This window comes from Eleutherodactylus coqui, chromosome 4 (genome assembly GCF_035609145.1).
Source record: "Eleutherodactylus coqui strain aEleCoq1 chromosome 4, aEleCoq1.hap1, whole genome shotgun sequence".
Classification (NCBI taxonomy): Eukaryota; Metazoa; Chordata; class Amphibia; order Anura; family Eleutherodactylidae; genus Eleutherodactylus; species Eleutherodactylus coqui.
The window spans coordinates 83,648,404-83,663,467 of NC_089840.1; the positions used below are offsets into that span (position 1 = coordinate 83,648,404).

The 15,064-nt window shown below is 41.7% G+C and overlaps 1 protein-coding gene across 1 annotated transcript; it reads right to left on the reverse strand.

Moving 5' to 3' along the window:
• Nucleotides 1-10,271: 10,271 nt before the first annotated feature.
• On the reverse strand, nt 10,272-12,100 carry KLHL34 (kelch like family member 34). The gene has a single exon (XM_066598621.1). The coding sequence runs from the start codon at nt 12,098-12,100 to the stop codon at nt 10,322-10,324; it is 1,779 nt and encodes a 592-aa protein (XP_066454718.1). The 3' UTR covers nt 10,272-10,321.
• Between the last annotated feature and the right edge of the window lie 2,964 nt (nt 12,101-15,064).

The window sequence follows — 15,064 nt, forward strand, 5'->3', positions numbered from 1 at the left end:
AACAGAAGTTTTAATATAACTGGAACGCGGATACCGTTTGATTCCCTGTACGTTACAAATTTTGCATACACTTTAGTATTGATGTATTACCTCTTTAAGAGGGCAGATATATTAGGAATGCATTTTGTGAAGTATCAGTCTCAACACACTTCATTAAATCTGATCATTCAGTTACTTACTGAAATTTCATGTAATCACACAGCTGTCATTACCGAGATGAAGAGGCGATGTCAAATGTTCAGGATACTGTGAAGAAGTGTATTTGGCAGGGATATCTATGTTCTGATTCGTCAACACCCGCTTTTATCTGTTTTCAAGTAACATTGTCAACATACTGTAGACAAGAGGAGAATCACCTGCTCTTGTCATGTATAATGGCACCTTGTCCACACGGCACAAGAGTTACTTAAAGGGGCAACTCTGTCAGAACTATCTTCTGAGATATATTAGATATCCACAACTTCCAGTTTCTGGAATTAAAGGTACCTAAACTTCTTTCAGAACTGCTCAGGGTTCAGTCTACCCAAAATTGTTATTTTCGGGAATTTTAATTTTTGTGACAGGATATATTCATATCTGGTAAATGTAGTCCAGGGATTTCTGTGACTGTTACGGTCATCTGAATGAGGCTTGCAGAAAACCATCTGCTGAAATGGTGATTTTTCATTCATAAAAAGTTCTGCAACAAATCCACTGCTTGAATATACCCGTTTTGTTGTTATTTTAGGCAGGATTCACATGGCTGTATGAATGCTACAACCATCCATATGCTGTTCCATCTCCATGGATCTTGAACACTGCATGTCCTGTTCTTATCCATGAAAACCAATGAGAATAGTTCGATATGCAGCAATTCTTTTTTTTCTTTTGAAAATGTGACTGGGCTCTTATAGTTATGGAAAGCCTTAGGAGCATCATAAAGTTAAAGAAGTTGTCTAGTTGTAAACTATTGATGACCTATCCTTAGGACAGGCCATCATTAGTAGATCAGAGAAAATGGGAACCTCTGCTGATTAGCCATTTCTCGGCTGATGCACTGAGCTGAAAGCAGACAGCTCTGTTCCCATTACAGTGGCCAGGCTTGGTATTGCAGATGAAGTTCCCATTCACTTCAATGTCTGTAATACCAAGCATTGCCACTGCAGTGAGAATGGAGCTGTCAGTTTCCTGCAGAAATCAGCTCAGTGAGCAAATGCACCAGCTTAGCAAACTGATGATTGGCCAACAATAATTTACAACTGGACAACCCCTTTAAACAGGATCAGCATTCTAAGGCCTCATTCGCACAGGCTTTATATCTTTCAGATCCATATCAGATTTTTCCTATATGAATCTAACAATTTAATCTAAGCTGAGTCTTGAAGTTATGCCTCGAAGTCTTGAAGTTATGCTTTTGATGCAGATCCGCATACTGATTTAGCCCATGTCAGTGGGGCAAACTACATGCAACGACTTGATATGCCAATACTTTATTTTCAGAATCCATGTGCATAAAAATCTGCAATGTATGAACTACAGCAATAGAATGCTAAAATATTGAGGATTTCCCTGCTGATTTGGACTCTGGATCTGCGCCCAAATCCTTGGCAATTTTCTGCTGTATGAATGAAACCTCATGGTATATTTACATGTGGCAGATTTGCGACAGAAAGTTGTGTGATTAAAAATCAGTTCCTTTCATACGATTGGGGTAGTTTCAGTGGAAGCACGTGAATGTCTTCAAGCACTACGCAAATGAATGGGACAATCTCAGAAATGTTGGCAACAAATTTGCCGCATAGGAATATAATCTTATGGTATTTTCCTATGGGACTGATTTGCTGCAGATTTTCAGAGGATAATCTGCAAAAAATCTGCTGAAAATCCACATAAGCAGAAATCACACCGAATAATAAAGTTTATGTCACAAATTTCAGAATGGATATTCTGTATATTTGACATGGATTTCAGTCTTAGCATAGCAATGGCTGTGCGACTGATTAAAAATCTGCACCTTTAGTCAATTATGTACAGATTTGTTAAAATTTATCCACAAGACTTCTGCTGTAAATGCAGTCAATTTTCCGTTCACAGCATTTATGACACGTGGGAACATCTTTAGGGTGTGATTTATGAGTCGTGGATTTGGTATCTGCACCGAAATCTATCACACAACCGCACCATTTGATGCAGATTTTGATGGAGGTCCACTGCAGACTTCATCCCTCCAATTGAAGGTGGGAAGTCTGCTGCAGATTTGGGTCAAAATCCACATTAAATGGTGCAGATTTTTCCACCGTGGAATGCGCACCAAATCCGCCCGTTTGAACGTTTATTATTGCTCTTCGGTCTTTCTTCTTGCTAATTTAAACTATAAGACTTCACTATAAGGCCTTAGTCAGACGGGCGTTTTTTCGCGCGATTTGCGGATCGCATGACGGATGCGCATCCACAAATCGCGTGACCGGTGCGCGCAAGTCGCCCGCAAATCGCCCAAAAATCTGCTCCTAGCCGCGTTTCATTAGAAACGGGCCGGAGCTGTCCAGCGCATTGCATTCAATGGAGACGGCAATACAGCCGGCTCCATTTAAAGCAATGCGCTGCGGGCGAGCCCGGGATGAATTGTCGGTAAGGGCTTAAATATATAAGCCCTTCCCTGCAATTCATCCTAAAATGTGTTAAAATAAAAAAAAATTGTATACTCACCTTCTCCCGGCAGCCGGAGCTCTGCACGGCCGTCCTGCAGTGGGTGTGAAGGGGGTGTGAGTCAGACCTGCCCCCTGATTGGCTCAGCGCTGAGCCAATCAGAGGCATGCCTCACTCACACCCATTCATGAATTCATGAATGGATGTGAGTCAGGCCTGCCCCTGATTGGCTCAGCGCTGAGAGGCAGCAGTCACTCACCCATTCATGAATTCATGAATGGGTGTGTGAGTGTTTTCAGCCTCTGATTGGTCAGGGCTGTGACCAATCAGAGGCAGATCATTCAGCAGGCGGGGATTTTAAAGCCCCGCCGGCTGAATAGTGCCAAGAAGCAGTTCAGGAGAACTGACAGCGGCCGCGGCTGGACTCCGGCTGCAGCGGAAAGGTGAGTATACAATTTTTTTTTATTTTAACACATTTTAGGATGAATTGCAGGGAAGGGCTTATATATTTAACCCCTTCCCGACAATTCACCCCGCGCACGCCGGCAGCCCATTGCTTTCAATGGAGCGGCTGTATTGCCGCTCCATTGAATTCAATGGGCAAACATCGTTCTTCTCTGTCACAGCTGCTACAGCTGTGGCAGAGAAGAATGATTTGTCTTCTATATGTTCTCAATGGGGCCGGCGCTGCTGCCGCCGGCCCCATTGAGCGCATATAGAGAAGATAACAGGAATCGCAGATCGCAGATAGGTGCGATCTGCGATTTTTTGTTCTATAATTTATCGGACGAGCGCATAAAAAGCGCTCATGTGTCCGATACCATTGCAAAGCAATGGTTTAAAAAAATCGCCGGACGCATGCGCATGCGCAAATCGCGGCTAAAAACGCCCGTCTGACTAAGGCCTAAGAAGAAAAGTAAACTGATGAAGTTGCCATCTAGCGCGTAATTGATCCTGAATAAACATAAATAATATCATAGTATGTAAGCCCCAAAAAAGACTCATGTCCATCCAGTTCAGCCTATTAACCTCCAATGTTTATCCAGAGGAAGGCAAAAAGTACAATGAGGCAGAAGCCAATTTTTCCCATTTAAGGGGAAAAAAATCCTTCCTGACTCCAATCTGGCAACTGGAAAATCCCCAGATCACCGACCCTTCTGAAGTTATTAATGATTATAATATATAATATTGTATTGTCCAAGAAAGGCGTCCAGGCTTCTCTTGTACTCTTTTATCAAATTCACCATTGCCACGTCCTCAGGCAAAGAGTTCCATAGTCTTTTAGAGTAAACAACCCCCTTGGTGTCGAAACTGTCTTTCCTCAAGACGAAGAGGATGCCCCCTTGTTACCTTTGTAAAGATTTTTCTCCATCTCTCTGGACCTTCTCTTCTGTATCAGCAGTGGTTAGGATCCCTTTGTTGTGTAAGCCTTAGGGCCCATTTAACATGGCCTCCTATAATAAACAGCCCCACAAAGAGCCATGTTTGAAGTATACGGCTATACGGTTATATGAGCAATGCCATTGTCTAACCTGTTACCCTCAACTGCCCTGCGCTATATGTTTTATATCAGCACTTTTCACATCCCTAACTCTTTATGAACCCTTTGTGTAAAAGAAATGAAACCCAATAAATATGCAGTACTGTATGTTTACCAATGTTTTGTAGAGCGTATGAGAATGCCAGTGCTAGAATGTATTGTGTCGAAAGATGTTCACTCAAGAAAAACATATTTGAATACATTTAGTTTTTGGGTTTTTTTTACAGTTGAAGGAGCTGTATGAGATTAGAAACACATGGCTGCTGTCTTTCAGAAACAGTGCCACTCTTGTGCACAGGCTATTTCTAGTATTGCAGCTCAGCGCCATTTCACACATAGACCATGCACAACTCTGGTTCTATTTCCAGATAATAGCAGACACATTTTTCTGTGTCATACAACACGTTTGAAAAAAAAGAGCATTTCTTTTAAAAGGGGTTTTCCAGGGTGAGAAAATCATGTCTACTTTCTTCCAAACACCACTCTAGTCCATGGGTTTTGAATGGTATTGCAGCTCAGCTACCATTCACATCAATGGAGCTGTGCAATACCACACACAACCCTATGGACAAGAATTAGCGCTGTGATCAGCCATGTTTTTCTAATTCTGGACAACTCCTTTAAGGATAGGTTTTATAAAGCTGAAATTCACAATAATAAACCATTGATGTAAGTTGTTGCATTCAAACATTTGTTGTATGTACACTTCTGGCTCTCCACCATTCCCAACTGATCTGAGACAACAAATGCCAGTGCCTTCCAATAGGTGGCATTGTGGAGGTATTATTCCATCTCCCTTATTTGCATATTACCCAGAGGAGCATGAATGGCCTTTTGAGTCTCCTCACTCACCGTCTAGATGCTCTTCCTAAGGAGAAAAGATAGCGTTTCTGAACCACCGAGTGTACCTGTTATAACGGACCTAAAATCATCTTTTGTTTTAAAAAATTTCAAAGGGTTCGATAGGGAATAACTCTATGGTCAGGGATGGTTTAACCGCTGAGATCCCCACTGATCCTGAGAATGGTGGTCCTTCATCCTCCACCCAGGCTTACTGCACCCCTCGCAGTAAGGAGGATATTGAATGGAACAGTGGTTGCACAGCACTCCATTCACTTTTAATGGGACAGCTGTAGATAGCAGAGTACAAGCACTCGGCAATTTCCCTCAGCCCCATTGAAATGAGAGGCCGTTGAATGCGGCCAGCGTTCCACTGAGCCTGACGTCACTATGGGTGGGAGAAGCGACCCAGCAGTGATGAGAAAAGGGACATGGGAGACTCCCAACAATCATAAAGTTATTCCCTGTCCTATGGATAGGGGATAACCTTTGATTTTGCGATAACCTCATTGAAATCTTGCAATAGCTCACATTAGGAGTTTCATATGATTTCTATTTAAAATGGGCATTCAAGTATTTACTGTTATTCAAAATCACTTTATTATGGAGTTTCAGCCCAGCAGCTTATATAACATTTAAAACTATGTTCACACAACAGAGAATAAGTGCGATTCACAACATACAGGATTTTAACACAATTTCAACAAGATCCAAATGATCAGAAAGTGCAGCTACACAATGAATACATTAAAGAAACACTAAAGGAAGGATAAAAGTAAACTGGAGATAATCTTTCCCAAACTGTTGGTAAATCTGAAGGATTTTCTACATGTTTCTTTATAAAAATAGTTTTGTCAAAATCTTTCAGAAAACAGGAGTTCATTTCAAGCTCAATTGTTTCAATTTTGGCTGGAGGGCAGCTGAGGGTAGGGCTTAGACAAGAGGGAGGGTCTTTGTGTCCTACTGCAGATTGTGCAGTGGGGGGAGGCTCCTTCTTCAGACGATTATCTCACAGCCAGCGGAGGAGGAGGAGCTGGCAGAGGGGTTGAAGGAATCCTCTGCCATAGCTGTCACAGCTGTGGCAGAAGTCCGCCGGCCCCATTGAAAACAATGAGCGATATCACAGCGTTTTACTCTGTGTTGCGAAGCACTCAATCTCGCGGCGCTAGAAAAAAATAGCGCTAGTGGGTAGGCACCCTTACATGTTGTTAAAAATTGACTTTAATGGACTGGATAGCTGTTCTGTGTTTTTTATATATGTTCTTGGTAAATGTTTCCCAACATTGAAGCTTGTGCTATAGACTAGCTAAAAATTATTGAAAAAGTGTAATCACAATACAAGTTCAATTCTTCCCTTCTGTTAAAAAGTCACAAGTGAAGTTGATCCTATTGTAAAATTCCCACCACAGGGATTACAGTAGTTTAAGTAAATTGCAAGGTGACCATGATTTTCATGTGCTCTTCAGTTGCCATGTATCTGAAGCCGCACAGGACAGATTAGTTGTGGAATGTCCTCAGCGGATATTCTGTAGCGGAAAATCCACTTAAAAATCTCATCATTTGGCACGTATTGTAATGTGGATTTTGGTGTGGAATTCACCCCACTCATTTGAAGAGGTGAACTGCACACCAAAACTGGTGCTATGATTGACATGCTGTGGATCCAAAATCTTCTCCACAGCAGATTTTTTTCTGCAGGGTGTAGATGAAATATTTGGGTTGAGAGTACCCAATCACTGGTGGCTCTCTGCTGCCATTCTATCCCGTTCCCCTTGCACACAGACATGACAGTTGTAAATTCAATATTCATGACCCCACTTCAAATGGCTTTAGCTCTGATTTAATAAATGCTTTAGACATGCTGTTAGAATAATTTTAAAGTCAAGAATTCTGGCTTTAAAGTAATAGCAAAAGCATGTTGGTTGGACAGATCAAACCGGAGCTACGGCAATTTGAATTAGAACCAGCTCTGTTTGCCTATAACTGTAATGTCTTTTTTTCTGCCTAACCAGCTGTGTTCCAGGTAAACTGTAAGGAGATTAAATTGCTAGGCTGGCACCCTCCTCCCCCCTCCTACTTGACTGCACCCGGGGCAACTACGTCGCTGAATTAAGGCACCCAAACAAGCTCCAGTATAACTTTCAATGCCTACTATACGGTATGAGCCTCATGATGGTCCAGAATATATGAATGATTTCCTCATGTACTTCTAGTGGGCATTACACTGAATACATTTAGTTGGTGGAATGTTCACTCTGTATTAAAGTGTGACTCTGGGCAAACACCGGAAGACTCATGATAGCACTCATCAGTGGTCAGCTCGTCATGAATCTCTCGAATGGCCTTATTTAGGAATATGAAATTGCATAGTACTGGCCAAAGGGTGGATCTTCTGCTTTTCACACAAGTTCCACTCTTGCAAACGTAGAAAGGGTTATACTATTATCACAGGCAAGACAACCAAAAGACACCAGACAATTAACTCACATCTACTGTGACAAATGGACATACCAGGTAAATATGCTATTGACACCAGAATCAAAAAGCCGTGCCCTGTGCCATACTCCTATATTTAACTGCTGGCAAAGGTGCGCAATGCCTTGTATGGTAAAAGCCCAAGACTACAGCGCAGAAAGTCCGTCCATCGCCAACTAGGACTGAATTCGATAAGTAGTTATGCATTCAAGTATTTAGTGTATGATAATTGTACATATAATAATTGAATACATAACTATGTAGAGATTAGTTTTTTAACTTTATTTCTTCTGTTCATTGTGTCAAAAAGTTTTTAAAAATCTACTGTGATTCAATATTGTTACTCAATAAACATGAGTAAATCTAACTTTCAGACTTTTTTTTATCATGTATATTGTGTAAGTTCATCTAATAGATAAAATGAAGAACTTTTACATATGGTTTTGATTAAGAATATCCTCTCATTTTCTGTCTACAGCTCCTATGGAGGCTTACATGTCTCCGTGGTTCCAGACACCAAGCCCATAATCCTGCCATATTCTACATTTCCATCTCTGCCGTACCTTTACTAATCTACCATATGAATATAAGCAAGAAGTAGTAGACTGATAGAAGGGAATATGGCTGCAGGGTCAGACTACATGTGGAAAGTGTGTAGTCTGTAACCATTGGACACCATGGTCTGCCAAGGCTCTGTAGACACAAAACAGTAGGACATTTGTAATCAAGACTATAGAAAAGTTGCTTCTTTTTTATGTTGGATGCATAAAACAAAATGAATAGTAAAGGTGGACATTGCCTATGGGGCCGTCTTCACACAGTGCATAATGGAAAATCCACATCAATTCCAATGTAAATCCACAGTGGCCAAATCCGCACCAAAATGGTGCAGAGTTGTCTGTGCTTTTAATTGAGGATCTGCTACGGGATTAAACTCTTGTATTGCAAGGATTAACTTCCCAGCAGAAATAGACATAAGATTTAGAATCGGCAGGGTTTTTCAAAACTTTTCTGCAACTTTTCTGCAGCATATGAAGGAGATTTTTAAAATCTCCACATGGCTTATACTGTAAATTCTGCAGCATATCCACCGTGTGTGAAGACAGCCCAGGGGTTATAGTGTTTAACCAGAAGAAAAATGGATAGCCTATTAATTAAATATAACCTCATTCCACCCAGGCAATAACAGGTGCCTACTTGCCCCATTCAAATAGTATATTCCATCAGAAGTTATGTAACATTGGCATGTCTCTGTGGGTGCGAAGCATAACACTTCTGTTTCAGCTTGACTTCTTTGATCATACAGTCTAGTTGTGCAAATGCAGAACACTAGTAGTAGGTGATTACAAGCAATCCAAAACACTATTTATTGGACTAGTCAGATGCAAGAACAGAATCTAGTAAGAATTTGTACAACTAACTAATTCAATAGCAAAAAAGGTGCAAATCATCCCTATAATATACAGACCAGTGTGAGAGCAGAAAGCAACAATGCACTGTTATGAGGTAGAAGCATTTAATATATAGTAGATATACATATATCATCTCTTCCTTTTCTTCACTTAGGGCCCTTTTAGACTGAACGATTATCGTTCAAAAAATCATTTGAATTTGAATGATAATCATTCAGTGTAAACACGGCCAACGATTGAACGATGAATGAGAATTCGTTCGCTTCTTCTTCGTTGTTCATTTTATACAGGCAGAAAAATAATTGTTTGCTCATTCGCACTTTGTTGCGTGTGAACAGTGATTGTTTAGTTCTTCACATTCACTGGTACAGTGAAGATGAACGATTTGCGAATGCAATTCCGAACACAATTGCAAACGATATCTCTGCCTGTATAAACAGGCTGCATGGGTGAACTCCGTCATCGTTTGCTCATGCGAATGATTTATTGTTTCGTGTAAAAGGAGCCTAAGCTTAAGAATCTACGTTCAATACAATTCCACTATAGCTATTAACGCATAGGACAATATATGTTGTATAGTTTGAGTAGTTAGACTGAACACCATGGATTAGACTCGTGAATATGAGCAAGCTGAAATATTCTATTTTCTTGATTTCTCCCTGTTATGGACCTAAAGAAACTGGAGATGAGCGAGTATACTCGCTAAGGCACATTACTCGAGCGAGTAGTGCCTTAGCCAAGTATATCCCCGTTCGTCTCTAAAGATTCGGGAGCCGGCGCGGGTGACAGGTGAGTTGCGGCGGGGAGCGGGGGGGAGAGAGGGAGAGAGAAATCTCCCCTCCGTTCCTCACCACTCTCCCCCTCTGTTCCTCCCCACTCCCCGCCGGCCCCCGAATCTTTAGAGACGAGCGGGGAGATACTCGGCTGAGGCACTACTCGCTCGAGTAATGTGCCTTAGCGAGTATACTCGCTCATCTCTAATAGAGACCCATACAAACTGATATAAAAAGGATGTCTAGGATTAGTAAACATAGGGTTTGCATATATAGCAAAAACAGGGCCATTCCAGTCCATGGGCTGTGGAGTATTAGTACTCATCCTAATCACTTGACTGTGAATAACTTGCAATACCAAAGACAGCCCATGGACAAAAGTGGCGCTATTTTTCGGGGAAAAAAAGTAGATAATTATTTTCGAATCCTGTACAACCTTTTTAAGTTCTAATATTAAAGTGACCCTCCAATGCTGGACAAATAAAGAGGGCCACACCAACTTCTCCGACTACCTGATGCGCACTTTGCACAAGTATGCATCGTTAGTCTACGATATTACATGCTGCCCACATGAGGGAAGCCGTGTAGTCAACTATATTTGTCCAAGACTGAAGGCTTGCTTGAAATTTGCACATTCCCATACATTACCAGTAAAATCACTTAATTTGTGTACATAGTTTAGCTTGTTTTTCCTCATTCTCATTTGAGTCAGACAACTGGAGAACATCACACTGTAGACCACAGAATGGAAATGCTAGGCTGCAGATTTCTTCCCAGCAGTCATTTTCAGAATCATACCCAACAATATTATGTGTTGCCACCTCCTGAGAGTCCTGCCATTTCTTGCCTCCAAGTAGAAGTACAGTTTGCTCTATCACAACCATACCATAGCAAAAACGGTCAAAAGTCATTGGCCTCAAACGAGTCCACTGATTATTCAATGGATCATATTTTTCTATGTCGGAAAAAGGTTCATAAATTCCTAAAAAGGTAAATATGGCATCATTGACAGTGGCCATCTGGTGTCCAAACCTTGCAATTGTCATAGAAGCTTGTTTTTTCCATTGTCCTTCCATCCTATTATAAGAGTAGACATCTTTACAGCTGTTGACCTGTCCATCACACTTTCCACCAGAGATATAGATGATGTTCTTGTGCACAGTGCTGGCCTGGCCATGGATTTTGAAGGGAAGTTCTTTAGACTTTGTCCATGTATCTCTTCTTATATCATAGACTTCCACTGATGATTGTATAGTCAATCGATCTCCTCTTCCGCCTATAGCAAATATATGGTCATCTACAACACAGCAAGAAAACTGAGCTCTTTTCTCCAACATGCCAGAGACTTGTAGCCATTGACTGAACCTTGGGTCAAAGCGATAAACAATATTTGTAGGTGACAAGCTACTTGCGTTGTCCTCCAAATTTTCAGGAGTTTCTCCTCCCAGCACATATAGAAAGTTACCGATTACACACGTGCAGTGATACTGAACTTTCATCTTGAGGTTTGTCACCATTCTCCACTTATGACTGTAGACATCAAATCCTAGAACATTCTCCACCAGCTCCCCATTGGCAGTACCTCCTACTAGCACAATCCATCCTTTTTGGTTCCGGAGAGTGCTATACTTGTCTTGTAAGATGGGTTGTTTTGAAGGGAATGAATGGTAATTGATTGCTTTTATAATAAGACTTTTGATTGATGGTGTTAAAGGAACCTCAGATTGTGTGTAGAGTTTTCGAAGGCTTTCTAAAGACAATAACCCAAAACGAACATTTTCAAAAAGCACCTTAGCATGTAAGAGCCTACTTCTGTCACACTGCAGCCACTTCAGTACTAAATCCAGAAGACATTGTTCGGTCACCTTTGGAATATTATCTAACTGCACCAGCCTGAGCATCGACTTTGCATTTAATTCCAACAGCTCTGTCTCCTCTAGATCCTCTTGTAACAGTTCCCAAAGGTTATGGACAACGTACTTCTCTGTTTCCACTATAGCATCTAGAAGATAATACTTTGATGCAATATTGGCACAAAAGCAACAGTTTTCCAAGTCACAGTTATTAATGATGTACTTGCTGCATAATGGTATTGCATCTATCACCTGCAAGTAAGTTGCTGCCTCCAATGTGTCCTCCAAAGTATTCAAGGAAAGAGACAGCCATGCTGTATATATGAAATCCAATATATTTTGCAGCCCTGTTGCGGAGATAACTTTAAGGTGGATGACAGAGGCTTTGGATTCCTGTGTATAGTCTTTAAACATTGCCCTGAAGTAGTCACTTGAGCAAGCAAGCAATGACTTGTGTGCTGGAAACTCATGTCCATCCACTACTAGAGACACATCACACAGGTGGCCATAAGATCGAAGCAACTGGTACTGAGTAAATACCAAGCCACGATGGGATTTGCAGAAAGCCAAGAAATAGCTCATGATGCATAATGATTACGGGAAATCTAAAAATATTTGCAACAGTCACTTCGTATGCAGCATTGGGAGATCTCAGGTTTTTATTAGCAGGGCAACATCTCTGCAAGTAAGTTAATTTGTTTCTCTCACCTTCTCCAGTGCAGGATTCGACATGCAGCAAAGTTCCTTATTCTTAAGATCCATGGATATGACTTGTATTGTCCCAAAAACATAAACTGCTTTCCTTTCCCATCTGTAAGTTGGTCCCCTGTATGATGATCTGTCATCCACTTCTATGATACAGAGTTGTATATCCACCAAGCTCTTTCTATTCCGATGACCCTTTGTCACTTGCAGAGAAAGCATTTGTTTAAAGATCAAATCAACAGCCGCGGATTAGATGGACTTACCAAATTTAGAAGACTATAGTAAATAGCCTTATTAGTCTCCGCCATAGTTTGTGTATCTCCAGTCTAGGGTGAATGATATCATCATAACTCACAGCTACAGGAATAGAATGCAAACACAAGACAGCATTGCATAGCTTTCCCAGATCAGAGCTGCGGCTGAAGGCGGACAGACTTGTTTGTGTAACAAAAACAGCAGCTCGGTTCATATCCCGAAGTATCTCGTATTACATGAACGCTAACGTATTGTGTAATATTATCCTCTATTCATCGTTGGGGGATTTAGTGCATGAGTGTAACGTTATTAGAAGGATTAATTTTTAGATATGAGGGTTATACAATATTCTGCATACTTTACATACTTCTATATTATCTTCAGTAGCTATGTGCATTGTTCTACACATTTCACATCTGCACATTCTCTGCCAGAATCTAGTTACATGGGATATCTACAGAGGTGGACAAAAATATGGAAACACTGTATGAAATGCATGGGATTTTAATCATTAGCACTGAGCCGCTCTTTTGACCCCTGCTTGGATAAGAGCTTTCCTGTCAAATTTGTGTTTACTTCACCTCTTGCCCTGCTCTGGGAGGTTTTGGGAGCCAGCTGATAACAGCAGCAGCTGATTGGCTCAAACCCCTGACCATTGGAATCTTGTTACAGCACCTGTAATATATAACTGTAGTGGCCCAGAACACCATCCTGGCCCCCTCCATAAATGTAATACATGTTTTGTCCTATGTAGATTCATTGTACAAAGCTTGTCCTGTCATATACAGTGAGTGTGTTGCACAGCTGTGGCACTTGAGAGGTTAACTTTATAAAATCATTATCTGCATGTAAATGTATCCGTTTGTCTTGTCATCTGGTACCAGTGAAGTTATAAGTGGGAGAGAATGAGAGCGGGAAAAGAGTCTATCTTCAGTAGTTCCAACAGAGTGCTAACACAGAGCCGCGAGGAAGCACATTCAGCTTCCATGTAGGTGAAGATGGAGGAAGAGGAACGACATTCCGTAGCATGTGGAGAATGGATGTGAGAACAGTGCGTTACTAAAGCTCCCAGAGCGAGAGCAACCCCAAATAGTTCTGTATACAGGAACCCAGCTTACCAGGTACCAGTACACACCTCAGGCTTTTCCTGTGCGGCCGTCCATAGTTAGGATCACCGCAGAGAGTTACTCTATTGTGACACCCATGCTTCTGCCATGCATGGTGTTTATTGGCTAAGCCTTCTTAAGTAATTGTCTGCGGAGTGACCCCTACCCCCTTCCTCCTCTGGAGTGCTTCCAATCCAGGACCCGGTGACATACAGATAACATGGACTGTAGGACCGCATTCATCCTGTGTATCCTCCCTACCTCTGAGCTATAGCCTGTTATCGCTTAGAGTGAATTGTACCTGCATAACCTGTTATACAAGTTATTATTCCTGTAAAAGTTATACCGGGTTTTAACCATTCCTAGGGACTCGAGTTACTATACACAAGTCTCTGTGTTCATTTATCCACTGCATAAAAATACCAGGGTGTGGGAATGGTGGCGTCATGAGTGATTTGTACTACTACTCCCCCCACCCAATTTATTGGCATTCTCTATCATAGGGGTGTCGAAGCTGGCCTGCAATCCTGCTCTGGCATTGGCTACGTGTCATCCCTCCACAACCAGAGCCTGGTAAGTGCCACCATGATGAGCCATAACTTATCCCTCCCCGCTCTTCACATTAGCCAGGTACCCAGGGTCACCCCTATGGGGTGTTGCATTACCTCAACTTAAAGGGGTTTTCCACTGAACTACTATTGATGACCTATTATCAGGATAGGTCATCAATAGTTGACCCGACCGATCAGCTGTGCGGGCGCATGAAGTCAGCCCTGCAATAACAGGGGTCAGAGCGAAAGCCTCCGCGCCGATCTCCGTGTAGTGGCCGGAGCTTGTAACTGCAGACACAGTGCTCATTGAAATCAATGGGAGCCATGCCTGCAGTTACAAGCGCCGGTCACTATATGGGAGGTTGGTGCGGAGGTTTCCACTCCAATCTTGGTGTAATTGTGGCGCTGACAGCATGCATCCGCACAGCTGATCGGTCGGGGTCCGAGCAGTGGACCCCGGCCGATCAACTATTGATGACCTATCCTGATAATAGGTCATCAATAGTATTTCACTGGAAAACCCCTTTAAATTACATGGGATTATAAATGATATTTCAATAAGACATGTAGAGATTGATTTTAAGGCATTTCGTACGGTGTTTCCATATTTTTGTTCACCCCCTGTACATTGATTGGCCACTTTATTAGAGACCCCAGGCATTTCACAAGTAGAGCCTCCTTGCATGGAAATTAGACATGTGCCCCTAGACTGCAGTAAGTGAGTGAGCTTTCTGTAGATCAATTGCAGTGTGAATCCACATTAGAATGGAGAAATGGAGCAATCCAAATGACTTTGAATGAGGCATGGTTATCAGTGCTAGACTAGCCATGTCCAATATTTCAAAACCTACCAACCTTGCAGGGTTTTCTCATGCAAAAGTGTCCAGAGTATACCAAAACTGGTGTGATTGAAGAAAAACATTTAGTGA

Bases quoted from the DNA above. Each gene is read 5' to 3' on its own strand.
- KLHL34 (XM_066598621.1), bottom strand. From the start codon at position 12,100: ATGAGCTATTTCTTGGCTTTCTGCAAATCCCATCGTGGCTTGGTATTT.